We start from the raw sequence: 27,932 nt of genomic DNA, 5'->3' as shown, positions 1-27,932 counted from the left end.
ACTTCTAGGGGATCCCTGGGTGGCGCAGCGGTTTAGCGCCTGCCTTTGGCCCAAGGCGCAATCCTCGACACCGGGGATCGAATCCCACGTCGGGCTCCCGGTGCATGGAGCCTGCTTCTCCCTCTGCCTGTGCCTCTGCCTCTCTCTCTCTGTGTGACTATCATAAATAAATACAAAAAAAATTTAAAAAAAATAATAATTCCACTTCTATGAAGTACCTAGAGTAGTCAAGTTCACAGAGACAGAAAATAAGCATGATGGGGCACGTGGGTGGCTCACATGGCTGAGCGTCTGCCTTCGGTTCTGGTAGCGATCCCAGGGTCCTTGGCTCAAGTTCTGCATTGGGCTCTCTACTCAGCGGGGAGTCTACTTCTCCCTCTGTCTCTGCCTCTCCCCCTGCTTGTTCTCTCTCTGTACTCTGCCTCTCAAATAAATAAATTAAATTTAAAAATAGAATGGTGATTTCCAGGGGCTAGAAGCAAGGGGGAAGATGGAGTTAGTTTCACGAGTATGGAGATTGAGCTTTGCAAGATGAAAAGAGTTCTGGAAATGAATAGCGATAGTTGCACAACAATGGGAACCAAAGAATGGTTGAAATGGTAAATTTTATGCTATGTATTTTGTATCACACTTAAAAATTTTCTGAGTAGGGGCACCTGGGTGGCTAAGTGGGTTGGGCATCTGCCTTTGGCTCACATCATGATCTCAGGGTCCTGGGATTGAGTCCCATGTTGGACTCCCTGCTGAGTGGGGAGTCTGCTTCTCCCTTTCCCTTTGCCCCTCCCCCCGCTCATTCTCTCTCTCTCTCTCTCTCTCTAAAATAAATAAATAGAATCTTTTTTTTTAAGATTTTATTTGTTTATTTCTGAGAATACACAGAGAGGAGAGAGAGAGAAGCAGAGACACAGGCAGAGGGAGAAGCAGGCTCCATGCAAGGAGCCTGACGTGGGACTCGATCCCGGGTCTCCAGGATCAGGCCCTGGGCCAAAGGCGGCACTAAACCGCTTGAGCCACCCGGGCTGCCCAATAAATAGAATCTTTAAAAAAAACTTTTTTTTCAAGTAAAGAAAAAAGAAGTGCCTAATAGGAAGTGCCATCATAATGTACCCAGCTGTAGCCTGGATATTTATGTTCCCCAGAATTCATGTCGAGGTGTAGCCCCCCAAAATGATATCAGGATATCAATATTAGGATATTGTTAACAGATGGTGCCTTTGGGATAGAATTAGATCACAAGGATGGAGCCCTCATGAACAAGATTATCGCCCTTAGAAGAGACTCCAGAGAGATCTCTAACCCTTTCCACCACATGACAATGCAGTGAGAAGCCAACTATGAACCAGGAAGGGACCAAGGTGACCATGCTGGTGCCTAGATCTTGGACCTCACAGCCTCCAGAACTGTGAGCGATAACTTTCCAAAGTTCATAAGCATCCCTAGTCACCATATATATTACAGACCAAACCATGTGTTTCTTTCTTATGGAAGGTTCCACAACCCTAACCAGCATGGGGCCTTCAGATGTCAGCCAGTGCTCCTCCTCAGGGATGCCTCAGCATCTAGATGGAATTAAAAGGCACTGTACTGAATCAGGTGGTGCGGGAGGGGAGAAAGAGAGAGAACAGGGCATGCTTGCAGAGAAGGAAACAGACAGTGGCCAATCCATGCCCTAACTTGGGAGTCTTCTCTCAGATGGATCTGGCAGCCTTGCTTCCCACCATGTGGAGGAAGCCGGTCTGCAGAAGGAGAAAATACCCTACCCTGAGAGATGAGAGGTGGGGATGGAAGGAGCTGACTGAAGTCAGTTGCTCCCAGGACCGCCTAACCTTCCTGACCTGTGGTTGTTCAGCTCTGCCTTCCACTGAGTCCCTCCAGACTCCTTCCAGGAAATCCCCATTTTGGCCACTTGAGTTTGTGTTGCTGTGACTGAACACGATGCACACACAAGCCTCACTCGGGGGTTGGAATGAGAGAATGAAGGCGGGCAGGACGAGGTGACACCATTGTGCTTGCAGAAATGTTGGGGTGCAGGAGCCCAACACCAGCTGCCACTCTGGGGCCCCTCACACCTCCGCCTGAGTTCCCCTGATGATCCTCCTCCACCGCGGAGTGGTCAGAACAGCTGCAGCGTGCAGAGTGGACAGAGTTTGCAGTTTTGTACAATCACTGAGGAGCCCGAGTCACAGAAACACACACACACACAGTCACACTTCTACGTTGCTCATTGTTATGATGATGAGCAACCTTCTAGAGTCTTCTTCCTGGGCTGGAGTGCTTTGTTCCAATCCCCTGTGCTTCTTCTTCATCTCATCCCCCTGAGGTAGTGCAGTGTCCTCAAAGTGTGGGCCTCAGGGTTCCACACTACATCCCTGGAGGCCCTGTGAGAAATGCAGAATCCCAGGCCTTGCTCCCACTCACCGAAGCAGAATGTGCATTTTAACCTGGTCCATGAGCAATTCTCACCCACAAGAAAGTTTGCAAAGACTTAGTCCCAAATAAAACACAGGACACCCAATTAAATTTGAATTCCAGGTAAACGATGTTATTTTTTAGTATACTAAAAGTGTGCTGATACTTATCCAAAAAAATTATTTATAGCTATCCTTTTTCTTTAAAGATTGTGCTTATTTATTCATGAGAGATGCAGAGAGAGGCTGAGACACAGGCAGAGGGAGAAGCAGGTTCCCTGTGGGGGTCTGATGTTGGACTCGATCCCAGGACCCCAGGATCACAACCTGAGCCAAAGGCAGATGCTCAACCACTGAGCCACCCAGGTACCCCTATTTATGTTTTTTTTTTAAGATTTTATTTATTTATTCATGAGAGACACAGAGAGAGAGGCAGAGACACAGGCAGAGGGAGGAACAGGCTCAATGCAGGGAGCCTGATGTGGGACTTGATCCCCGGGACTCCAGGATCACGCCCTGGGCCAAAGGCAGGCACTAAACCACTGAGCCACCCAGGGATCCCCCTATTTATGGTTTATCTTAAATACAAATGGAACTGTGCATACTATATTTTTATTTGCTGAATCTGGTGGACCTGCATAGAGAATACTGTAGGTGCTTTTATAACAGCAGACACCTTCCTCACTGAGGGTTTCCCCAGATTTCCACACCTCCTCCTGCATCTCAGGTGCTGGGGTGCAGGAATGTGCATGGAAAGCAGGGGAACAGCTCCACCCCTGGATTTTAAAAAGTGGAAGTAACACTGGCCTTAGGTCCAAGCTAATCAAAGCAAATTCCTATCCTGTGGCCTCTATCTTTTGGGTAGGATGTAGCCCAACATGGGCCAGTGTGATAACAAATAAGTTTACCCAGGCTCTCTTCCTGGATGGCAGAATACAGGATGTGATGCTTGGAATGAGGGATGATGAGAGATAGAGGCAGAAAAATGTTCACCTTTAGCCCAGAAGGTTGACCTAATGCCTGCATGGTTCCCATAAGGATCAAGTACGTGCTACTTGCTATGTTCTTAAAGGGTCTCATGACTGTCTGTACATCTCACTGGTAGTAAATATCAGACTGAATGATAAGCACTGGAGAAACCTCGTGAAGGTAGTTTTATGAGTAGAAATTTGAAGGAGACATCTACAATCAGATTCTCCCTACATCCCCTCTTAGTTGAGCTTATAACCACCAGCTTCATGCAGCCAACGTTCAGTTCTTCTGCCCATGGTTCCTGATCTTGTGCTGGAATAAAAACATCCTCTTGAGCCAAAAACATCTCAAGAATTCTCTCTTGACCATTCACTCATGGCCCCACATCAAGGGATACCAGTTTGAGGACAAGTCAACACCACAGGCAGCAGAGCAGAGAATAGAAAAGAAGACAAGCCCCTCATGACAGTTTTAAGTGACTGAATCAAAGTGACCCTGCAACTGGTCTCCTCAGGACTTTCCTGCTGGCTGATAAATCATCCCTTGCATTTAGGCAAGTTGGAATCAAGTTTCCAGGACGTTAGCTGGACACATCTCATCTAAGAGAGATAGAAACTATCATTACTTCCATTTCATGCAGGAAAAACGTGGTGACAGGAGGGGAGCTGGCATGCCCAAAGCCACCCTGCTGCCTTACTAATTCTAGCTTTGTCTGACTCCCAAGGCCATGCTGGTAGCTGTTTCCCTGTTCACCTAGTTTGGGGAAGTGCTGTGCTAATGGAGGTGCTCTAGACTTTCATGTGTTCAAAGACGTTCATTTTCAAACTCACAGTGCTGCTTGAAGGGGGTAGGAGAGATTCTTGTCTGAGCTCCAGACAAAGAAGCTGGGACTCAGAGATGTCGAATAATGTGATCAAGAGCACGTGGCAGGTGGGAACTGGGATCTGAGAGCAGCTGCTGAGCCCTTCCTTAGCTCCTGGACCTCTACTCCAGGCTCTGTCCTGTCCTCCCAGCCTCCAGCCTCCCCTCACACTCGCTGAAGTGGAACTGGCTTTACACCGTGCTTTGTTTTCCTAAAACTCTTGACACCCAGAGAGGAAAAAGATGACCAAAACAAAACACAACACACACACACACACACACACACACACACACACAAACCAAATAAAAACATGAAGACCTCCATAAAGCCAAAAAGCTTTAATAAACTTGATTTTTAAAATGTGTGGTGACCTTATTTTAATAAGAAAAAGATATTATGATCCTCTAGGTTTCATCCATTTCAGGTAAAACCTGCTTGAAGAGAAAATTAACAAGGGGTGATGAGTGGTATCACTTGGTGTAAACAACTGTAAAACCTGTTCACTTTCCTCTCCTGGCTGCGAATTGTTCTGAGAGCCATAAAAGTTCATCATAAATACCAAGTGCATAAGCTTATGAGAAACACTTTGTGTTGCTGCAGGATTCATGTTTTAAGTAACGGTGTATTTATATGGGGCAGTTTTTCCTGGTATTATTACAGAACATCAAATGTTTTGAGTTGCTGGTTCCACATTTGATCTCACATCTTCCTGGGGCCAGAGGTAGGCGGGGCCTAGTTTCTGAAGATGAGGAGCACTGCCCCCCCCCCAGACTGCCTCTGGACCGAAACTTCAGCCCTCCCCTTGAGGCTGCAGACGTGTTAGAGAGGGCCTTTCAACCTCCACAGGCCTCTGCAGAATGGCACAGAACAGCACACGAGGCCCTCAGCACTCCAGGGTGAGTGGCATTGGGGAAAGACCACATCACACAGCAACCTGCATTTCATATTTATACAAGAATGTTATTTTCAAGCTTGGTTGTAATTCTCTCTTGAAAAAATGAAACTAATAATTATTTCCAAAAAAATGTCGATCCTCATTCTATATGGATTTTGTACCTGAGGATTTGCCTATTTGTGAAAATGTGTTACCTCCAAATCAGTGCTTGTGAGACCCTGCTGACACCCTGATCTTGGACTTCCAGCTGCCAGCACTGAAAGGAAATAAATCTCTGCTGCTTAAGCCCCCAGGTCTGCACTATCTTGCTGTGGCAGCTCCAGCAGACCAATGCACCATGACAGCAGAAATTGTGCATTCCCCCTCAGCATGAATGACTCCCTGACCACCCTGCCCTGCACTAACCTTCTCTGGGACCAGTTCCCCAGAACATTCAATCTTCAAATGAAGACGGTTCTGGTGGCGTTGATCAGCTTTCCAACCCATGTCCCAGTACATCTAACTGACTTCACCCCAGAGCCCTGGCCGCAGGGAGGCAGGGAAGGCAGTTTTCACTTCCAACCTCTCTCGGCCAGTGGAAGACATGTCACCTGGGCCACCAAGGACCATGAAATGGAAAAGAGTCTCACCACACCAGTGCTGGTTGTGAAACTTCCGTCTCATGCCTCTCTCTCACTCTGTCTCTTGGGGAAAGGCCTCACTTGTCCCAGCTGTAAAATAGGCTGATGCTTTGATCTGCTCTGCAGTCCCACAGAGAGGGCATAGTGCAGAATAACATAATAGGCAGTGTGTGCCCGTCATTAAGCAATTCATTCATAATTTAACTATTCATTCCCAAGTGCTTCCTGAGGCCTGGGGAAGGTGACTCACACTCACAATCCAGCCCCCAAAAGCCCTTGTTGTGGGGTTCCAGACTGACTGGCTCACTCTGTACTCACTCATCCATCACCCGTTTATCCAATAAACATTACCTGAGCCTCCGGGTGCCAGGGACTGGACACCTAGGGATGAACCAAATCCCCTCCCCACCCTGGAGGATCTCCCTGCTTTAAAGCACCATACAAAGGAGAAAATGTTAATTATTATTTTAAGCAATAATTATAGCAGTGCTACAAGGAGCCCAGAAGCTTTGGTAGGATATGGGCCAAATTTGCTGCCAAAAGAATTTTTGCCCTCAGGCCTGGGAAGTAAGGTAAGAACCACTTTCCTTCAATGTTTATTTACTCATTCACAGGCAGGCCCCAAGCTGGGAGCTGGCAACAGCTGGGTGTCTGTTCCTGAGCTGCTCACCAGAGCATGAACAGGGCAGATACAAAAAGTAGTCCAAGCACAAGATGGAGAGGCCAGGGGTGGGGGGTGGGGGGAGGTGAGGGGGTTGGATGTAGAAGCTCAGATGAGGCACTTCACCCAGATTTATTGGGGTGGGAGTGGTCTGGGAAGGCTTCCTGGAGGAGGAAGCAACTGAATGGATTGCTGAGGAGTGTAGGATGTTACCAGGTGAAGAATTGGAAGGAAGACATCTTGGGAGTCATTCCTTCTTTCTATTCCTCAGCAATATTTATGGTACACTCGAATGCTGGAGAAACAGCTGTGTGTGTGGACACTGACATGAATCGCTACTTAATTTGTGAGGCCCAGTGCAGAATGAAAATGCAGGGCCCCATGTTTTAAAAAGAGGGTTGGGGGGATCCCTGGGTGGGTCAACGGTTTGGCGCCTGCCTTTGGCCCAGGGCGCGATCCTGGAGTTCCGGGATCGAGTCCCTTACCGGGCTCCCGACATGGAGCCCGTTTCTCCCTCTGCCTGTGTCTCTGCCTCTCTCTCTCTCTCTCTCTCTATTATGAACAAATAAATAAAATCTTTTAAAAATTTAAAATAAAATTAAAAGGGGGTTGTGTACCTGGGTGGCTCAGTTGGTTAAGCAGCCGACCCTTGATTTTGGCTCACTCATGATTCTTTTTTTTTTTTTTTTAGATTTAGATTTTATTTATTTATTCATGAAAGAGAGAGAGAGATGCAGAGACACAGGCAAAGGGAGAAGAAGCAGGCTCCATGCAGGGAGCCCACCACGGGACTCGATCCCGGCCTCCAGGGTCGCGCCCTGGGCTGAAGGCGGCGCTAAACCACTGAGCCACCTGAGCTGCCCCCCTCCTTTTTTTTTTCCTCACTCATGATCTGAAGGTCATGAGCCCCACATCAGGTTCTGCGTTCAGTGGGCAGTCTACTTCAGGAGTCTCTGTCTCCCTCTGCCCTCCTTCCCCCCAATAAATAAATATTTTTTAAAAGTTAAATTTAAAAAGGAGGTTAAGAATCCCAAGATGGACCAGGAGGGCCCCACTAAGCAGGTGGGGGGGGGGGGGCTTCTTTTTTTTTTTTTTAATCATTTTATTTATTTTTCATCATGACAAGTGCACTCCTTAATCTGCATCCCCGCCCCCCGCCTCCCCTCTGGTAACTATCAGTTTGTTCTTATAGTTAAGAGTCTGTTTCTTGGTTTGTCTTTTTTTTTCCTTTGCTCGTTTGTTTTGTTTCTTAAAATCCACATGAGTGAAATCATATGGTATGTATTTTTCCGACTTATCTTGCTTAGCTTAATACCCTCTACTTCTATCCATGTCGTTGCAAATGGCCAGATGTCATTCTTCTTGATGGCTGAGTAGTATTACATTGTATATATAACACATCTTCTTTAACCAGCAGTAGTCCATGCACATTTGGTCTCTTTTCATAGTTTGGCTATTGTTGATAATGCTTCTATAAACATAGGGGTGTATGTATCCCTTTGAATTAGTATCTTTGTATTTTGGGGGTAAATACCCAGTAGTGCAATTTCTGGATCATAGAATAATTCTATTTTAAATTTTTTTAGAAACCTCCATACTGTGTTTTCCAGAATGGCTGCACTACTTTGCATTCCCACCAACTGTGTAAGAGGCTTCCTTTCCTCCACATCCTCACCAGCATTTGTTTCTAGCATGGGCATTCTGAGCATGGGACCCTGTGCAACTATACAGGTTGCAATCTCATGAATCTGGCCCCGGATATGTTTGTGTGACTTCTGTCACTTTTGAATAGACAACTTGACTTGGAAAGGGTTGAGTGGACTTATTTCATGTAAACAGAAGAGGGCAAGCGTCGTGTTCATCGTTGCATCTAGGATGGGCTTGCATTTATCAGTTAACTGTAGGTAGAGTAAAAAAATAGCTGTTTACCAACTCCTTACTCTACCAGACAATGATCTAAGTGCTTTGTGTGTATTCATCCATGAAACCACATCAGGATCCTGTGAAGGGGTTACTATTCTAATGTGCTGCTGAGTGCCAGACCTATGGATGCTGGGGAGTACATCACAATCCCCTGAAGTTCTTGTTAAAACAAGGTGCTGGGGCCCACCACCAGTTTCTGATTCAGTGGGTCTGAGGTGGGGGCCAAAAATTTGCATTTCTAATAAGCACCCAGGTGGTGCCCTGTGGTTGGTCTGGGACCTGACTCAGCACCCTTGGACCATTGTGGTGGAGCAGTGATCATGCCTGAAGGAAAGTGGTATTGGGCTGAGGGCCTGGCCTTGTGGGACAAGGTGGCTGCTCTCCATCTATTTGCGCACCCATGCCCTGGCTCAGGCCCACAGTCCTTTTGAGGGTACCTTTTCTTTTTTCCTTTTTTTTTTTAAGTTTTTACTTATTCATGAGAGACACACAGAGAGGCAGAGACATAGGCAGAGGGAGAAGCAGGCTCCACGCGGGGAGCCCAATGTGGGACTCGATCCCGGGACTCCAGGATCATGCCCTGAGCCACCCTGGTGCTCCTTGAAGTCCTTGAAGGCACCTTTTCTGCTTTGCATCAAAGCACCATATAAGCCAGAGGAATTGTGGATCTGAAGGGGTTCAATTAAGTGGCCAGTCAAGGGTTTGCACTGGAGAGTTTTAAGCAAAAGAATGACATGTTCCTATTTAAGATTTACGAGTCCCCTGATGAATGGAAAAACAAAATGTAATATGCATATATATAATGAATTATTAATCAACCCTAAAAAGGAAGGGAATTCATGTCACATCATGGATGAATCCAGAGGTCATTATGCTACATGAAATCAGTCCCACGAAGACAAATACTGTATAATTCCACTTACATGGGGTACAAGGCCCTAGGAGAGGAAGAATGGGGAGTTGTTTAATGAACAGACTTTCAATTTTGTTTAAAATTTTATTTATTCTTGAGAGGCATAGACATAGGCAGAGGGAGAAGCAGGTTCTCTGCAGGGATGCAAGACTCCATCCCAGGATCCCAGGATCACGCCACCCAGGTACCCTCAGACTTTGTTTTGCAAGAGTTCTGGAGATGGACAGTGGTGATAGTTGCATAACAACGTGAATGTACTTAAAGCCACTGAACTGTATACTTAAACGTGGTTAAAATGGTAAATTTTACATGTATCCTATCACATGCAAAAATGATTCCTCTGGCTGCTGTGTGAAGGGACGTGTGCATGTGTACAGGGATGGGAGAAGGCTGGAGCAGAAGCAGGACACTCTGGGGAGGCTGATGCTGTTGTCCAGGTGAGACGTCAAGGGAACTTGGGCCAGGTGACAGCAGCGGGAAAGTGGACAAAATGTGAGCACTTTAAAGGCAGCGCCAACAGGGCCTGCTGAATAGACTAGACTGGACGTTGGGGGGTGATGGAACAGGAGAACCAAGAGTGACCCTTCCATGTCAGGCCTGGACATCTGGGCCCACGCCAGGTTCACCTTCTCAGAGGCCGAGGCAAGTAGAATTGAAGAAGCGCTTCTCTGCTGGGAGTAGGGAGCGATAGCTCCTGCCTACCTCTGCTTTGAGTCAAGTGGGCGATGGGATGTGAGTGGGAACAAGCCGGCGTGTTCCTGGAGCAGAAAGGCCTCTCTGGCTGGAACTCACGAGGCAATAGTAAGGGGGGTGGGGGCAGAGAGGTGGGCCCAGCAGGAAGTTCCGATCCAGCCCCTAGCCGCTGGTAAACCGGGGGTGGTGGTGGTGTTACTCGGTTTAACCAAAGGGTCTTCACAACAGGATCAAGGAGGTGGGGACGCCCTACGTCCAACGCTGCGCCGCGGCCCACGCGGCCTGTGAGTCGGCGTCGGCCCTGGGTCCACCTGCACACAGAGCTTCGGCCCATCTCCTAAGATTTCTGAAAACCCCATCTTCCCGTCTCCGAGATGGGGAAACTGAGGCAGGTGCCCTGTCCGATGGGAGCACGGCGAAGACGTGTGCCCGGAGCACCCTCTCCCGATGCACGTAGGAGTCGGGGGGGGGGGGGGCACTGAGGCCAGAAGCTGTGCGCCAGGCTCACGCGGGGGGAGCCAACCCGGGAGCCCAGGTCGGCCCGGCCGCGCCCGTCCCAACGCGCGCCAACTCGGGCCCTGTCAGCGCCGTCGGGGCGGGGAAGCGGACGAATCGCGACCCGTCGTCACGGAAACGCGCCCGGAAAGCCTGACTGGCGCAGAACTCCGGTGGGGCCGCTCTTCCTCGCCTGCCCGCCCAGACAGCCCATCTCCAACTTCCACCTGCCTCAAGACAACGCCGCCATGACCCCTCCTGCTCCCTCCCTCGGCCTCCCCGTTGGCACGTCTACGCATGTCCGAGCCCGGGCGCGAGCCAATGGGAAGCTCTATATGCATTCTGGGAAATGTAGTTCGAAGCCTGGCACCTTGAGAGGCCTTGTTTGCTTGGGCAAATAGGCCGCTGGCCGCGCTCGAAGCACCTTTGAAAGTGTAGTTCAGAGTTACTGGAAGACAGGCAAGCGAGGTTCGTCACGGCGAGCGGTCAGTGGGAAGCGTCCTTTTGCCGCGGTGCTTCCTGGGAAATGTAGTTCTGGGTGAGGTCGGTGCGGGGAGGGGGCGCGGAACGGACTTGGTGTCTGAGGCCTGGGGGAGGGGAAAGGATGAGTTTGGCGCAAAGCCTGCCGGGGCATGGAGTCTCGGTGAGCTTTGTGCGCATGTGCGACGAGGTGAGGAGGGGGGGCTTGGGGGGCCTCGTTTGGGAGAGTGAGGTGAGCGAGGGGGGAAGGGGGGTTGGGGGGCGGTTGGACGCGCTTTGGGGAGAGGGGGCTGGAGGCCGGAGGGCGGTGGGATGGGGGGGCGGGGGGGAGGAGAGAAGAAGGGGGCCAAGCGAAGCGGGAGGCAGGCGAGGGGGATGGGAGAGGGAACGGGAGGGGGAGGGGCTGGGGGAGGGTCGGGAAGTGGGAGGGGGCTGCGGCCCTTTGCGGTGGAGAACGCGGGAGACTGGAAAACCGGGGGCGGGGTGCAGGGAGGGCCCGGGAGGGGGAGGAGCCGGGGTGGGGTCGGGCGGGAAGCGGGCGTGTGCGCCGGGACCCACGCCGGGGGGTCGGGGATGCGGCGGTCCTAGGGGGCGGGATTCGGGGAGTCCGAGCGTGGGGCTGCCCGCCGCGCTCCTCTCTGGGTGCAGAGCGCCGGCGTCGGGAGCCCGGTGCACGGGAGGCGGTTGGCCGGCAGGTGTACTGTGCCATGGGGCTGGGTTCGCCTCCCAAAGCTCCCCCTCCAGTCAGTCTCTGAGCCTCAGTGTCCCCCGTTGGAGTGCTGATCCCCTATTCTGATGCTGGTTTAGATTTCCGTGGGTGCCCTGTCCCCCAGCACGTCCCGGAGCAGCAGTTAAGTGCAGCCCCGACTCAGGTTGAGCGCCTGCTTAGCGCCAGGAACTGTTTTCCTCGTCTTGAACTCAACTGTGACTTTTGCATGGAGGGTTTTTCTCCCCATTTTACAGCCTAGGAAAGCGGAGAGCCCGCGTGTAAAAGGTGATGTTGTACCTAGGCCAAGGACAAATAACTGGTAGGCGGCAGAACTGGGATTTGCTCCAAAACTCTGTGCCATGAGAAAATATTTGTCCTGTGGACCAGTGGCTCTCAGCCCAGGGGCAATTTTGCCTCCTAGGGGATACGTGGCAATATCTGGAAACCTATTTGGATATCACAGTCGGGGAGATAGCTGCTGGCATCTGGTGGAAAGTGGCCAGGGATGCTGATAAACCTTTCACACGCCATGGGGCAGCTGCCACAGTACGGAGGTATCCAGCCCCACATGTGGGTTGTGCAGAGGTTTGCAAACCGGACAGTGGACATGCAAGTCTTCATTGAGCGCTTGCTGTATGACAGGCCACTTCTAATTCATATTCCTAGCAACCCCTAGTGGGGAAGAGCAGTTACCAGTCCTGTATTACAGGTGGAGAAATTCAGCCCACACAGGGGCAGGTCATGTCAAGGTCACACAGTGGATAAATGGCAGAGCTGAAAGTAGAAGCCAGGCAGCCAAGGTCCAGAGCCCACCTCTTAACCATTTAATTACCTGAAGGCGCCCTGCAGAAGTGCTGGTTGCAACCTACGTGGGCTCTGGAGTCACGCGATTCCAGGTTTGAATCCTGCCTTTGAGTGTGCGTTCCTCCTCACAGTGGTGCCCAATGCACAGAGCTGTTGGGACAGTTCCGGGGTGTGTGTGTGTGTGTGCCCGCAGTGTGAGACAGATGCCACTCGGCAGCTGTCCCTGAAGCCTCCAGGATGCCTGGTTGGGCTGGACACAGCAGTGGTAGAGATGCTTTAGTGGAGGTAGCATGTGGCACTGGACCTCAGTGGACGATAAGGATTGGTTCACGTGGTAGAATGACCTTACTTAGCACTTAGTGTGTGGTTTCTCAGGGTATTGACCCCAGGATCCATAAAAGGGTCCAACTGGCCCAGCTCCTAGGGACTCACTGGCAGCTGATGGCTATCCCTGAACCTCCATGACCCACCTTGAGACTGCAGGGCCCTTCAGCTTGATGCCTGAGGCCTAGCTCCCTCAGGTCAGATTCCCATCTCATCCAGGAGGGAGCTTTCTCATAGCAGGGTAGGCTTCTGTACATCTTGGGAGACTTAGCTCTGGCCCCGGTCATAAAACTAAAAAAAAAAAAAAACAGAAAACAGGCTGCAGGCCAGATTTGGCCCATGGATGGCTCTTTGATTTTGAACTCAGGACCTTTTCATATTCTTAAAAATTATTGAAGATACCAAAGCATTTTTATTTTATTTTTTAAAGATTTTATTTATTTATTCATGAGAGACACAGAGAGAGAGAGGCTGAGACACAGGCAGAGGGAGAAGCAGTCTCCATGCAGGGAGCCCAACGCGGAACTCGATCTGGGGTCTCCAGGATCACGCCCTGGACTGAAGGCGGCACTAAACCTCTGAGCCACGCGGGCTGCCCTATTTTTATTTTTTTAAGATTTTATTTATTTATTTATTTACAGAAAGAGAGAGGCGGAGACATAGGCAGAGGGAGAAGCAGGCTCCCTGCAGGGAGCCTGATGTGGGACTCGAACCTGGAACCCCAGGATCAGGACCTGAGCTGAAGGCAGACAGATGCTCAACCACTGAGTCACCCAGGCATCCCCCAAAGTTGTTTTTTTTTTTACAGTTTTATGGTTTTATTAACACAAATATGACACGTACATAAGCTATCTATTCATTTTCTTCACTACGCAGCCTGGCATTGGGATTGGTGACTCTGATGGCCAGCTGGGCTGCTCTTTCCACAATGGCTTTGTGGTTCTCGGAGGATATATTGTGAGAATCTTTGCACAATAAGATTTGTTGCACATCAGCAGCACATCACGCTCCTTGAGTTGTGGACTAGGAACTTCTGGAAGCCACTGAGCAGCATGTGCTTTGTTTTCTTGTTGCTCCCGTAACCAACGTTGGGCATCAAGATCTGGCCTTTGAATCTTCTGCGTAATCTATTGTCAATGCAACTGGTTTCCGCCAGTTGCACTTAATTTTGACATACCGGTCTGACTGGTGCTGGATGAACCTCTTGGTCCTCTTTTTAACGATCTTGGGCTTCACCAGAGGTCTGAGGGCAGCCATGATGCCCAGCAATCAATGGCTGCCACTTCTGCAGGTGGCGCCGGGGAAGAGAGGGCCCCCAAAGTATTTTTAATTATAGCAGTTGTATCTGAGTCCGTATCATATTAAAGAGTAAGGCCAAAGGAATTTTTAAGTGTTTGTTAATGCATTCAGAAATAGAAAGAATTTTTCATATATGGGCATAAAATTTTATTTTTTTATTTTTATTTTTTTAAAGATTTTATTTATCTATTCATGAGAGACACAAAGAGAGAGACACAGGCAGAGACACAGGCAGAGGGAGGAGCAGGCTCCATGCAGGAAGCCCGACATGGGACTCGATCCCGGAACTGCAGGATCATGCCCTGGGCTGAAGGCGGCGCTAAACCGCTGGGCCACGGGGGCTGCCCACAAATAACATTTTAAATGGAAAATAGCCATGTTTTTAAAACAAAAAATTGGAAATGTGACATTTTTCTGCAAATCTCTCTAATGTATGACTTAAAAAAGGACTGTGGGGTTTCACATCTGCTTCTGCATTGAGCCTGTGTTCATACAGCCTCTTGGGTAGAGGGATTCCACCAAGGAGGAAGGGGAGAATGGGTGTAGGTGAAGCCCTGCAGTCCACCATGTTTCCCCTTCCCCAGATGTGATCAGGGGCCATTGGTGTATGGGTCAGCATAGGGAGCCATGGGAATACCACAGACAAGGGCTTCAGCAACAGGCATTTATGTCTTAGCTCTGGAACCAGAGTCCAAGGGCAAATGTAGGCAGATTCGGTGTCAGAACCATAGGCACAGAACCACAGGCATCCAGCCTGTGTCTCACGGAGGATTTCTGTTCCCCTAAGGGCATCAATCCCATCCCTTTCAGGCCTCATCCCTATGGCTTCCCTTAGTCTCTTTTCCCCATTTCACTGAGATGGGATTGGCCTACGGCGTTGTGTTAAGTTACACATGACAATCGGACTTGAGTACATTGTGACGCAGTCGCCGTGGTGAGTTCAGGTCACGTCTGTCAACTCGCACAGTCACACTTGTTTCTTCTTGTGAGGAGAACTCATAAGTTCAGTCCCCTGGCAGCATTCGGGCAGACAGCACAGTCTCATGAACCCCAGCCACCATGCCGTGCATTAGATTCCCCACAGCGTCCTTGTGCTCTAACCAAAGCTTTTACCTGCTTCACCCAACATCGAGTGCTCCTAGTCACCTCCCAGAGCCCACCTCCAAATACCGTCGTGCTGGGGTTAGAACTCCATATGGATTTGGGGGATCGCAAATCAGGAAGCGGTTCAGGTGGCTTTGGACCTGGCATCCTGAAGCATCTGCTGCCGGGGACGCTGGGGATGTGGGGTGAGCAGTTACGATGACAGTGGCTCTGATGAGAGCTCTGGGACTTTTGAGCTCTGGCTGGTGCTGCACTCTGTTCCTAGCTCTTTGTATGCTCACTTCTCACATGAAGCCGAGAAGAGACTGAGGAATAGTGGGACCCACAGTCACTCCCAGGGAAGCGCAAGGCCAGGATCTGAGCCCATTTCATTCCAGGACGGGGATCTGAATCTCCCCTCCTTTGGCACTTGCTGTGTGTAGGGCACCTTCCTTCTCAGGCACTCCTGCCTTGGCTGTACAAGGTAGGGGAGCACTTCAACTACAAGGGGGCACTGAGGCACAGAGAGGCACCAGCACTTAAGCCAGGTCACTCGGCTCCTAGTGGGCATTGCTAGGGATGCACCCGGCAGGAGGCTGTGGTCTCTAAATCACTGAGCCAGGCTCTCACAGCGCTGAACCTCCTTCCCCACAGGCGCTGCTGTCCCTGTGGGGCTTACGGACCCCATGGAAGTCCTGTCTCCCCAGCCTGTGAAGCAGGAAGGCCAAACTGCCGAGGGCCTGACCCTGGACTCACCATGGCACCGCTTTCGCCACTTCCATCTGGGTGACGCACCAGGCCCCCGTGAAGCCCTGGGCCTGCTGCGCGCCCTGTGCCGAGACTGGCTGCGGCCTGAGGTGCACACCAAGGAGCAGATGCTGGAGCTACTGGTGCTGGAGCAGTTCCTGAGCGCCCTCCCTGCTGACATCCAGGCCTGGGTGTGCAGCCGGCAGCCCCAGAGTGGGGAGGAGGCTGTGGCCCTGCTGGAGGAGCTCTGGGTGAGTGCAGGGTTGGCAGGGGATGGGGAGGTGGTTGGGGGTGCTGCTCCTGCCCAGGTCCCTCTGCTGCCACCTTGCCTGGCTGGATGCTGGCCTCCCCCATCACCGCCTTGCCTCTGCTCTCCAGAGGGCTGCTGGTCCCTGTAAGCAAACTGATGAGGGTGGGGAGGCTTTGGGGCTGTGTGAACATCTAGCTGGGAGCACAGTGCAAAGGGGTGGTCCTTGAGACCCCCCTGACTCTCCCAGCAAGTTTGGGGTCCCTGAAACTGCCCTCCTGTTCAATGATTCAGGAGAAGGACCCAGAACTGTCTGAAAGCCATCTTGCTCACAGTCAGAGTTTTCATGGCAGAAGGACGCAGATTTGGTCAGCCAAGGGTGGAGGTGCAGGGCTCCAGGACAGCCCTGTGCACAGCCTCCAGCTGTCCTCTCACAGCGATGTGGATAGCCTTGAGGCCTGGCTGCAGCATGTGCATGCAATAATGCCAGCTGGGGTGGCTTCTTGAGCTTTGGTGCTGTGAGTATTTTGTTGGAGCTCCATGGTTGCCAGCATGACCCCTTGGCCTCAAACTCCCCTGGAGGCCGAGCAGATACTGGGCGTCTGAAAGTCTCCGTCATAACCTATGCTGTTGGACTGTCCAGTGTGGCCTGAGGCCCCCACACAAACATCCTGTCAGGTAGAATGCTCCAGGGGCTTAGAGGTCACCTCTTGGTGGTTGAGGGCAGAGGCCAGTCTTCTCCTTGGACAAGGCTAAACGCTTTACTGAAGAGAAGGGGTCACCTGACCGGAGCCTGAATGTCCCCTGGCCATTCTTATGGAGTGTGACAGAACCTCACAGGTGCACAGCCCGGCCCATGTGTTCACACAGTGCCTGTGGCTCTTTTTTCACAAGGACTGAGTGGGACAGTGTGGAAGTAGACAGATGGCCTGTAAAACTAAAAACCTTTACTCTTGGTCTGTTGTAGGAACAGTCCACTGATTCCTTTTAGAGCCACGTTGTCCAGTGAGAAACAGGATGTGAGCCCTGTCAGTAACCCTGAACGTTCCAGCGGATCTTTAGAAAGAGTGAAAAGGAAGAAGGGGATTTAATTTATTGAACTCAGGGTAGCCAAGCTGTTGCGATCTCAGCAGGCGGTATTTGTCACCTTTGTGAGTGCTCAGCAGCCACATGTGTCCGTGCGGTGAGCGGTAGCCAGGCGTGCAGACAGCCAGGAGGAGGGTGACCAGGCTGAGGGAGCAGCCAGTGCATGGGCTTCAAGGTGGTGGAGAGGTTGGCGGGCATGGATGTGTGCACAGCATGAGGTTGGAGGCCAGGGGACGGTGGGGAGGGGGGTGAGGAGTCAGAAAGAGGGCAGAACATCCACTGTGAGTGCCTATGGCACCCATGTTAGGTGCTAGGGACGCAGCCGTGGTCTTGTTGGCCCCTTTCTCTTTTCTGGTCCAGCTCCGGCTGATACACTCTCCCCCACTTCCTGGGATGAGCTTCACCCCTCTGTGTCCTCCCCTTGCGGCTCTTCTCTGGGTCATTGTTCCCTGTCGCCACCAGACACCACCTTAACACATCACCACTGACGCTGCCCCTTAAAGATGACCCAGACTCACTTGGAGTTCTGGAGGCCAGGAGTCTGACTCGGGTCCGCCTGAAACCTAGGTGTGGGCAGGGCTGTTCCTTCTGGAGGCTCCAGGGAAGAATTTGTCCCCGCTTCCAAGGTCACATCTTCTCCTGACCCTGACCCTCACAATGGTACTGGGCCTAGTATCAGGAGCCTAATTCAGTCACACCTGCAGAGTCCCAGCCCTTTGCCACATGAGGTTACAGAGGTCACAGAGTCAGGAGCTCTGGGATCAGGATGTGGACACCCTCAGGGCACCGTCCGTGCTTGCTGCAGAGGAGTTGGAAGTGGTGTGGGAGCATGGTGTCAGAGTCTCACGGGATCGTGGTTCCCAGTGATTTTCCAACTGCTTCAAGAGAAAATGACCCTGCACACCAGGGCGTTGTTCTCTCCCTCTCTGGTAAGAGAGCACTCTCAGGCTTGGAGCTGTCCACAGGAGCGGTGGACCAGGATGGTGCTGTCCTACATGATCGCACAGAACTGTTGGTGACACCTCTGCTGCTGTTTTTTTGTTTTTTTTTTTTAAGATTTTATTTATTTATTCATGAGAGACAGAGAGAGAGAGAGGCAGAGACACAGGCAGAGGGAGAAGCAGGCTCCATGCAGGGATCCCGACACGGGACTCGATCCCGGAACTCCAGGATCACGCCCTGGGCCGAAGGCAGGCGCCAAACCGCTGAGCCACCCAGGGATCCCCTTCTGCTGCTGTTTAAAGCAAAAGGCGTGAAGAGTGACCGTAGCCTGGGTGTTAGGCTATTGCACTCAGACTCTGGCAGAAGGACCTGTAAAGCTGGAGTCTGACAAACGCCTCAGGACGAGGGTGTCTCTGGTGTGTGGGTTCTTGCCTATGCTCGGCAGAGCCTTCCCTGATGCGTTTTGTATGTGCTGGTGTCAGGCTGTGGCTCCAGACCCTGGCTACTTGGAACATGTGGGAACCTTGAGGGACACTGTGGCAGGGTCTCATACTCAGGTGCTTAGTCTCTTGTTACCAGGTACGAGTGGCCATGGTTTCAGTGTATTTTTAACTGTTTTGTCAGGGGGGGGTGTACAGTTTTTTGCCATGTCAATACATGGTAGCTAATTGTAGCCACTGCCACAGTCAGGATACAGTGCTATGCTCTCACTGTGGGCCCTGCGTGTTACCCTCATGGGACTCCCTCACCCCAGAACCCTGCATGCCACCCTCACAGGCTCCTCACCCCTGGGTCCCATGTGCCACCAGTCCACAGTCCGTCTTCTAGGGAAGTACATAAAGGACCCACAGTGTGCGAGCTTTGAGGGCTGGTCTTTGGTTCAGCAGGATGCCTGTGAGATTGACACGGGTGGTTGAATGGGTCAGTAGTTGATTCCTTTTTCATGCCAATAGAATCTCGTGGTGTGGGCACACTAATTTCTCTGTCCTCCTCTCATTGAAAGGCTCAAAGGTGGTCTCCAGTGTTGGGTGATGTTGAATACAACTGCTTTAAATACCTGGGTGTGCATCTTTGTGTGAACACGAGTTTTCTTTTTTCCAGAGTGGATCGCCTGGAGTGCAGTGGTTGAGTTTTATAGCAGGTGTGTGTGGTTTTAGGAGAAACTGCCAAACTGCTTCCTGAAGGGGCTGTGGCATCTGTCCCCCACCCCAGCAGTGTGTGAGCTTCCACAGTTCTAAGGGCTCTTCTTGGCTCCTCAGATTCCAAGGGGCCAAGAGAATCCCTCCATGGCTGAGCTGGCCTCATGGAACTCGTTACTTTTTCATGGTGTGTCTAGCAGTGACTAGCACGTAGGCTCTCAGGCTCCGAGGCCATGTCTTTCTTGTTCTCCAATGTGTACTTGGTCCTTTCGGTAGTACCTGATATATAGTAGGTGCTCAAAAAAGTGCTTGCCAGGGAGCAGTGAGTAGCCTACCAGGCCTCTCTTCATCCCACCCTTAGAGAAGAGGTTTGATTCAGGCAGGGAGTGTGCAGTGGAGGGAGAGCCTGGTCTGTTCCACAGGTGAGGGAAGGAGGTGCGGGGAGATGGACGGGGCAGGACCAACCTGGCTGTGGTCAGTGACCTGCATTCGTTCTCAGGCACACAATAGCCAAGGGGTCGCCTGTCTGCTGGCCCAAGAAACCCAAAGGCAAGCTGGTGGGCAGGCAGGCAGGGGGTGCTGGAAGAACTCTGTCTGGTCAGCACAACAGGAAACGCTCACTGGTCTGCACCTCTGAGGTCAGCACTTGGGGGTCTCCTGGGGCTGTGAGGGCAGGCCGCAGCATAGGAAGGGAGCACGGTTCAGCTGTCACATGTGAAAGCCAAGGTTGGTGGAACTGGCAGGGCTAGTACACCGGAAGGTGAGGGGGGCAGCGTGCCTGGAGTGGTGAAGGTGGGCAGCCTGCTCGGGGTTCCGGGTATCCGGCAGAGCTTGCTGCAGTGATGAAGCCAGGTGGTCTGCAGGACTTGGGCCAGACCCTGCATCTACGGGGCAGAAACATCCTGCTGACTCACCATGGCCTGCCAGGGCCGTGGTCTGGCCTCCTGCCTTCACTCCCCCACTCCTCCCCACTCTTCCTCCCCCCAGCCTGGTGGAGCTGGAATAAATATGTGACCGAGCTCCCAGGTAGGAAGTTCACACCTGAACTTGTGTCCTAGGTGCCACAGATGCTTTCTGCTGGCTACCAGGCAGCTCAGTGTGTCACGCTCAGGGGTTCCCCCAAGGACACCTTGCTTTGATACCACCTGCAAGTTCAGGGGTCCCCAGGACCAGCCTGGGTTCAGGAATTCATGCGAAGGACTCAGGACTTAATGAGAGCTGGTGTGCTCACAATTCAGATTTGTTTCCGTGAAGGGATGCAGAGTACAATGAACTGAGGAGAGTGGCACTCAGGGCAGGATGCAGGAGACACCCTCTCCAGGCGGCACCATGGGAACAGCACCAAGTAGTGTTGCCCATGCTGACCATGGAGGCTCCTGAGCCTGGTGTCCAGGGTTTTTATTTGGGGTCAGCTGTATAAACACTGCTGACTGCACCATGGCTGACGCTAGCCTCCAGCTCCTCTGGAGGCTAAACACCCCCCCCCGCCATAAATCCCACTGTTAGCACAGCCTGCCTGTCTCCACACAGCCCTGGGGGGCCAGTACTGCATATTGTTAGCCTCTGTCTGCCAGATGATGGTGTGAGTCCCAGAGAAGGCAAGCAACTTGCTTGAGGTCACAGGGCTAGTCGGGGCAGTGGGAGGAGTATAACCCACAGACCCTGGCTTTAGATTCTGCTTTGAACCTCTGCTGTGTGCCACATTTGAGCCCTCAGTGCCTGCCTCAGGGCCCCGACCTCATCCCTGTGGCCACTCTGCCTGGATATCTTCTTGTGGATGGTATTTGGTCTCTGCAGTCTAGCAACCCATGTCTGGGACCCCAAACCAAAGACCCCAGGACATTCAGAGGAGGGAAGGTTTCCAACTTATATGTACCCTAGAATCTCCTGGAGAGGGATCCCTGGGTGGCACAGCAGTTTGGCGCCTGCCTTTAGCCCAGGGCGCGATCCTGGAGACCCGGGATCGAATCCCACGTCGGGCTCCTGGTGCATGGAGCCTGCTTCTCCCTCTGCCTATGTCTCTGCCTCTCTCTCTCTCTGTGTGACTATCATAAATAAATAAATAAATAAATAAATAAATAAATAAATAAATGAATGAATGAATGAATAAATAAAACAGCTAAAAAAAAAAAAAAAAAGAATCTCCTGGAGAACCTGCTTGCACTACTGCTTCCCAGGTTCTGTTCACGGGTGTGCCGACCTAGCTGCAGCAGAGGCCAGGAATGGCGGGCATCTGCCACACGTCCTGCTCCTGCCCTGCTGCACCTGGGAAGATGTCACCAGTGGGTTACAGGAGCCCCACTGAGGGTCAGGGAGCTGGGGGGTTCCTATGCTGTGCCCTCAGCATCTGCCAGCCTGTGTCAGGACTCAGGGTGAGACCGAGTACCACCTCAGCCCCTCGGCACTGACCCCAGGGCGGGAAGTGCCTTGCTCAGGGTCCCACAGGCAGCGGCAGCTCTGTGGCTGGAGACATCTATGGATCTAGTTGGCCTTGTGCCAAACCCTGACTCTATGCTTCGGGACCCCCTTAACACCCTTTTCAGGGAATGTTTCTTTTCTTTTCTTTTTGTTTTTAAGATTTATTTATTTATTCATTCAGAGAGAGAGAGAGAGAGGCAGAGACACAGGCAGAGGGAGAAGCAGGTTCCATGCAGGCTCCATGCAGGGAGCCGGACGTGGGACTCGATCCCGGGTCTCCAGGATCACACCCTGGGTTGCAGGTGTGATCTAAACTGCTGTGCCACCGGGGCTGTGCCTAAACTGCTGTGCCACCGGGGCTGCCCTCAGGGAATGTTTCTTCATCAGAGCAAAGGCAGTTTGACCCTTTTACCCATCCATTGTTCACTTGCTTGGTATCTGAGGACTGTCGTAAGAGGCACAGGAATTGGAACCCTCTCCATGGTGGTGGGAATGTGAAATGGAGCAGCCCCAAGGGAAATGTGTGAGCTAGCAGTTCCACTCCTTGATGCATGTCCACACAAAACTTGTGCCTGATACGAGGTGAATGGCAGTAGGGCAGCAGCCTCCCTAATTTAAGGCAAAAAGTAGAAATAACCCATGTGTCTGCTGGCGGAATAGATAAACAGAATGTGGTCCAGCCTCACAAGGGAACATTATTCAGCCACGTGAGGGACTGAAGCACTGATGCCCTGCTGGAGTGACCGTCAAAGATGTGACATAGAAAGGGGGAAGGAGCCAGTTGGAAGGAAATGCAGACTACAAGATTCCATTACTGCAACATCCAGAACAGGCAATTCCACACACACAAAAGACCTGGGGGTTCCCAGAGGTTGGGGCAGGGAAGGGAAGTGGCTGCTATTGGGTTTGAGATTTAGGTGCAGGTGATGAAAATATTCCAAAAATGGGGATGGTTGCACAACTTTGAATATGCTAAAGTCCACTGATTTTACTTCCAGTGGGGAAATTCTGCAGTAGATAAATTATGTCTCAGTATAGCTGGTATTAAAAGAATTGGCACTAGGGATACCACGGAAGGCAGGCCAGTCCCTGACCTCCTGGGGCCCACAGTCTATAGGAGGAGATAGGCAAGCACAGGCATAAAAATACAATATGACAGTTCAGTTGGCTCTGTTGGGAAGGTCTCCCGAACATTTCAGGAACAAGAGATACCAACTCAGACAAACTTTCCAAAAATTGAAGAAGGTATACTTCCCAGCTCCATCTGTGAGCAAAACCAAAGACACTGTGAGAAAAGAAAACTATAGGCCGATATCCTTAATCTCAAAATAATTATGTTGCATGAAAGACACCCCTGCCCCCCCCAACCTCCCCCGTAAGAGTACCTCTTTACTCTGTGGTTCTATATAAAGTTCTAGAATATGGAAACAGCCCTTTAGCAATGGAAAGCGTGTCAGCATTTGCTGTCTTGTAATGGTGGGGAGGCAGAGACACCACAAATGTACATAAGGAAACTTTCAGGGGCTGATAGATAGGGTCACCATCTTGGCTGTGATGGTGGTTTCTTAAGTATACATGTTGAAATTTCATAAGTATACATGAAATATATTTCATAAGTATACATGATGGTGGTTTCATAAGTATACACTCTGCTTTCTGTATGCTTTAAATGTATGCATTTATTGTCCATCCATTATAACCTCAATAAAGCTGTTGAAAAGTGCAGTGTGATAGGCACCAGGATATAGGGGCTGTTGCTAAATCACATGGAGTCATAAACCTGTGGGTGGTGGCAGGGATGGGGCTTCAGTCAAGTCCTGAAGGACATATAGGAGATAGGGAAAGGGGGATGGAAGAGGGAGTTCCAGGTAGAGGGAACAGAATGTGCCAAAGAGTGGAGCTTTGAGAGAACCTGGCATGCTCAAGGCACAATTAGCTTTCTGCTGTGGACTTCCAGGCAGGGACCTGGCCAGAGGTGGGGCTGCAGGAGGGTGTGGGGCCAGGGAACTCTAGCCTGTGGGCCACAGCAGAAGCAAGCAGCGGGTCAGTATCTGTGGCACCCTAACATCCTGAGCTGCATGAGTGGTCAGGAGCCAGTTTACAGTCTGCTAGAGCAAAAAGATGACCACGTAAAATATTCATCCTGCCACCACCAAACATGGGCCTTCACAGATCTCAAATGGTGCACGTTTGGGAAAGGCTCTAGAAGCTCCCTGTAGAATCTTCTTGCTATTTGTTAGATTTTTAGGCATTAACTGACTTCCATCCTAATCACTGCAATTGAAAGAAGTAAAATATGAGAAGAGCATTGGATGTGTGGAACTCAGGAGTCAACTCTCCTTTATCGGCAGCAGGATTCTCATCTGTCCCTTGGGGACAAAGTCTTCAGAAACAATGACAATAGCATAAAGACACCTAAAATAGCCTGAAACATTTTCAGTAACCTTTGGTGTTCCTACCTGGCACCATCCTGCTCAGAAGTGGGCCACTGTTTGAGCTGGTAAGAATTCCATTCCTGAGCTTACTTTATTTTTTTTTTCCTGAGTTAGAGGTAGCTAATGTGTTTTTCTTGTGTATTTTGTCAAGAAGTTTGCACTTTATCCAGAGGGCAGTAAGAAGCTAAGGTAAGATTTAAAGCAGTTTTATCAGTTTTCTGTTGTTACATAACAGACCACCCCAAACTTAGAGGCTTGCAACAATAAACATTTGTTGTCTTAGTTTCTCTGGGTCAGGAATTTGGGGCTGATCTGACTCAGGGTCTCTTATGAGGGAGTCACCTGGGGGCTGGAGGGTCTGCTCCCCAAATGGTTCCTTCCATGGTGACTGGCAAGAGGCCTGGTGACTGCTTCGCTGGGAGTACATGATAGGACTTGATGACTGTCTAAATGTAGTAGGGGTTGTGGGGGAGAAAAATTATAGGCTGTTGCTGTGGTTTTTCTCATTTCTGAGTGTGGTATCTCTCATTTCAGGGACCAGCGGTGAGGGCACCTCAGGATGTGGCAGAAGGCTCCAGGGTGAGCGTTGGAAAAGATGATGGTGGGATGGTGCCCTTAGGTGAGTAGCTCATTTTCTCTCCCACCCTGAGAGGGTCCCCCTCCTGCCTGCCCATCATGCATTTGCTCAGTGAACATTCCTTTGTCCCTGCTGTGGAGGGCACAGCGGGGTCAGACAGGATAGCGCACTCAGCAGTGCAGTCAGCTGTTGGCATGTGCCAGGTACCATTCTGCCAGCTCCCCTGCTACCTATGTTGCCACATGGGAAGGGGCCCATACATAAACATTTTTTTCTCAAGAAAAGACAGAAGTTTGGATTTTTATGACACTGCATGATTTTCCAACGTTTTTTACAATTTTTTTTTTTAACAAAGATGGTCTTTTTTTTTTTAATATTTTATTTATTTATTCATGAGAGGCAGAGACGTAGGCAGAGGGAGAAGCAGTCTCCCTGCAGGGAGCCCGATGTGAGACTCCATCCTGGGACCCTGGGATCACGACCTGAGCCAAAGGTAGACACTCAACCACTGAGCCACGTAGGTGCCCCCATTTTTTACATTTCTAAATATGCTGTTATGCACCAAGCCAGCACCTCCTTTGGCTGGCCCACTGGTACACTCTGCTTTCTGTAAGCTGATGTCTAACAGTAGAAACCCAAGGTCCCGAGAGCTTAAGCAGCTTGCCTAAGGCCACACAGCAAGTCAAGGCCAGAGTGAGGGTGGGGATGGTGGCTTCTACCCAATAGTAGTGTCTCTACACCCACCACACAGGCCAGGATGCCGAGGCTTGGGACCTGGTGGTTGGTGTGGAGAAATTGTGTGGGTGGGGGGCAGGAGGTTCACACTTTTTTGTTGCCCTATTACTGTTTTTTGTAGATTGAATCATGAGCTGGGTCTTGTGAAGTAAATCAGACAGAAGCCCATTGCTTATCTCCCTGGAATTCCCTAGAGCAGTTTAAAAACTTGGAAAAAGGAAATGTGAGGTTCATTTAACCAACTGACTTACTCACCCCTCCATTTGTCTACCCTGATGCCCACTCCCCTCACACATCATGCAGTCAACCCACCACCCACCTAGATACCATTTACCCATCCCTGCTCATTCATTTATCTGTCTCCCCTTTGTCCCCTCTCTCTCATCCATCCATCCCCCCACCCCATGCACTCTACACACCTCTCCACCTACTGTCCACCCACCCATCTGTCCATCATCCATCCCCTCACCCACTATTGCCCATCTCTGGCTCCTTGCTCATCCATTGGCCTATCTCCCCACTGTCCCCCTCCTCCATCCATCTATCCATCCACCTGCCCACTCACTGGCCCACTCCTTCATCCATCCATCCATCCTCCAGCCAACTATCCGTACCCTCTTCCATCTCCTCCCCCATCCACCTACCACCTACTGACCTGCCTTCATGCATCAAGCTCGCATCCATGCATCCACACATGCATCTATTTATTAGGCTGACTCTGCACTGTGTACTGAGCACTGTGCTGGGTCCCAGGGACACAGGGATGGTAAGCCCCCAGTCAGTCCTCCTCCCCAGCCATGGTTTCCCGGCACTGAGCTTTCCCCGCCAACCCTGACACGGACCATAATCCCGGAGCTTCTCCAGCCAGCTGTGCCCTGCACCGCCCTGCGGAGTGCAGAGCCACCTGCCCTCACTCTGTGCCTTTGCCTGACAGGAGATGCGGCCTCCGGGGTTGAGGTGCTGGCAACGGGGGACGCCCAGGCCCTGCGCCCCTACAAGCAGGAGCCAGGCAGTCCTCCACCGGCCCCCGCGGCGCCCCCTGCGCCCGGCCTGCCTGCCTTCCTGGCTGCCCCGGGCACTACCTCCTGCCCCGAGTGCGGCAAGTCTGCCCTGAAGCCCGCCCACCTGCTGCGCCACCGGCAGAGCCATTCGGGTGAGAAGCCGCACGCCTGCCCCGAGTGCGGCAAGGCCTTCCGGCGCAAAGAGCACCTGCGGCGCCACCGCGGCACGCACCCTGGCGGCCCTGGGCCGGCCCTGCGCCCGCTGCCCGCGCGTGAGAAGCCGCACGCCTGCTGCGAGTGTGGCAAGACCTTCTACTGGCGCGAGCACCTGGTGCGCCACCGCAAGACGCACTCGGGGGCGCGGCCATTCGCCTGCTGGCAGTGCGGCAAGGGCTTCGGGCGCCGTGAGCACGTGCTGCGCCACCAGCGCATCCACGGCCGGGCGGCGGGCGGTGTGGGCGCGGCGCCCGGGCCTGGGAGCGGGGCCCCCTTCCCGGCCTGGCCCCTGGGGTAGCCACCGCCCGCCGGCCCCTCTTGGCCCACAGCCCTCCTCCTACGCTGGCTCCTGTCTGAACTGGCAGGCGCTCTCACCTTCTGTTTCCTCTGCTCTTTCTGTCCTGGTCCACGCTTCCCTGTTGGGTTCTCGCAGCCTCCCAGCCCCTCCCATTCCGTTCAGGTGCGTCCATAAGCCCCGCCTCCCTCTTCCCTCTTCACTGCTGCCTGGGAGCCCAGGAGCAGAGCACAGGGCAGGGGCAGCGGGCAGGCCCTGGATCCAGAGGAGACCGAAGGAAGGTGACCCCTCTCCAGCGGGGGAGGGCAAGGGGAAGGGGCGACGCCTTTGACAGGGTGGACCAGGCTCTGCTAGTGAGCTCCTTGATCTTGCCCCTCTCTGCGGTTGGGAAGGCATGTGATGGACAGAGATGCCTGTTCCTGGGAAGCGCCGCGGAGACAATTCACCAGCATCTGGAGAGTAATAAAGTTATTGATGAGAGGTGTGGATGGAGTTCTAGTTCTGTGTGGGCGGGCCCCACCTCGGATCCCCAGTTCCTCTCCTTGAGCCTGGAGAGGAGCTGCAGGAGTGGGTTTCATCAATGGAAGGGACCGGCCTGGTGCCAGACCCAACTGGGTTCTAATCTCCACCTGTGGCTTCCTGGCTGCAGGAGCTTAGGTCATAGCCTAGGTCATAGTTGCTCTGGGCCTCCATGTGCACATCTGTAAACAGTGATTCCCATGTCCATGGCTGGAGTCTTCACTGGGGGATGCCACCTATTCACGGGGGCCCAAAATACCGGTATCAGTAGGTTTTGGGTCACCTACTTTGCCAAGAGAAGAATCCACTGGGGAATGAGCTTGGGGGCCAGGGGTCTGGGACCCCGAGAGGGGGTGGTGGGGGACTTGGGAGGGTGGCTCACTGTTGAATGCAAAGCCTCCCCTGGCCAGCCTCATCAGTCCACACCCCTACCT

The 27,932-nt window shown here is 51.9% G+C and overlaps 1 protein-coding gene across 6 annotated transcripts; it reads left to right on the top strand.

The window, feature by feature from the left end:
* The first annotated feature begins 9,323 nt into the window (after window positions 1-9,323).
* Window positions 9,324-27,459, top strand: ZNF444 (zinc finger protein 444). Of its 6 annotated transcripts, none has more exons than XM_025423798.3 (4): window positions 9,324-10,910; window positions 15,796-16,139; window positions 24,690-24,774; window positions 26,402-27,459. In XM_025423798.3, exons 2-4 carry the CDS (start codon window positions 15,828-15,830, stop codon window positions 26,980-26,982), a joined length of 978 nt encoding a protein of 325 aa, XP_025279583.1. In that variant the 5' UTR covers window positions 9,324-10,910; window positions 15,796-15,827; the 3' UTR covers window positions 26,983-27,459. The 6 variants fall into 6 exon arrangements, with proteins under 6 accessions (XP_025279583.1, XP_025279585.1, XP_025279586.1 ...); XM_025423800.3 differs by having other exon boundaries at window positions 9,324-10,927; XM_025423801.3 differs by having other exon boundaries at window positions 9,324-10,985.
* The last annotated feature ends 473 nt before the right edge of the window (window positions 27,460-27,932 follow it).

The sequence above is a fragment of the Canis lupus genome, chromosome 1 (genome assembly GCF_003254725.2).
Source record: "Canis lupus dingo isolate Sandy chromosome 1, ASM325472v2, whole genome shotgun sequence".
Classification (NCBI taxonomy): Eukaryota; Metazoa; Chordata; class Mammalia; order Carnivora; family Canidae; genus Canis; species Canis lupus.
Note: the sequence above shows the minus strand (reverse complement) of the source record. Positions and strands in the feature narration are given on the sequence as shown.

Bases quoted from the DNA above. Each gene is read 5' to 3' on its own strand.
- ZNF444 (XM_025423798.3), top strand. From the start codon at position 15,828: ATGGAAGTCCTGTCTCCCCAGCCTGTGAAGCAGGAAGGCCAAACTGCC. The intron at 16,140-24,689 runs GTGAGTGCAGGG...CTCTCATTTCAG, and splicing joins CCCTGCTGGAGGAGCTCTGG to GGACCAGCGGTGAGGGCACC. The intron at 24,775-26,401 runs GTGAGTAGCTCA...TTTGCCTGACAG, and splicing joins TGGTGGGATGGTGCCCTTAG to GAGATGCGGCCTCCGGGGTT.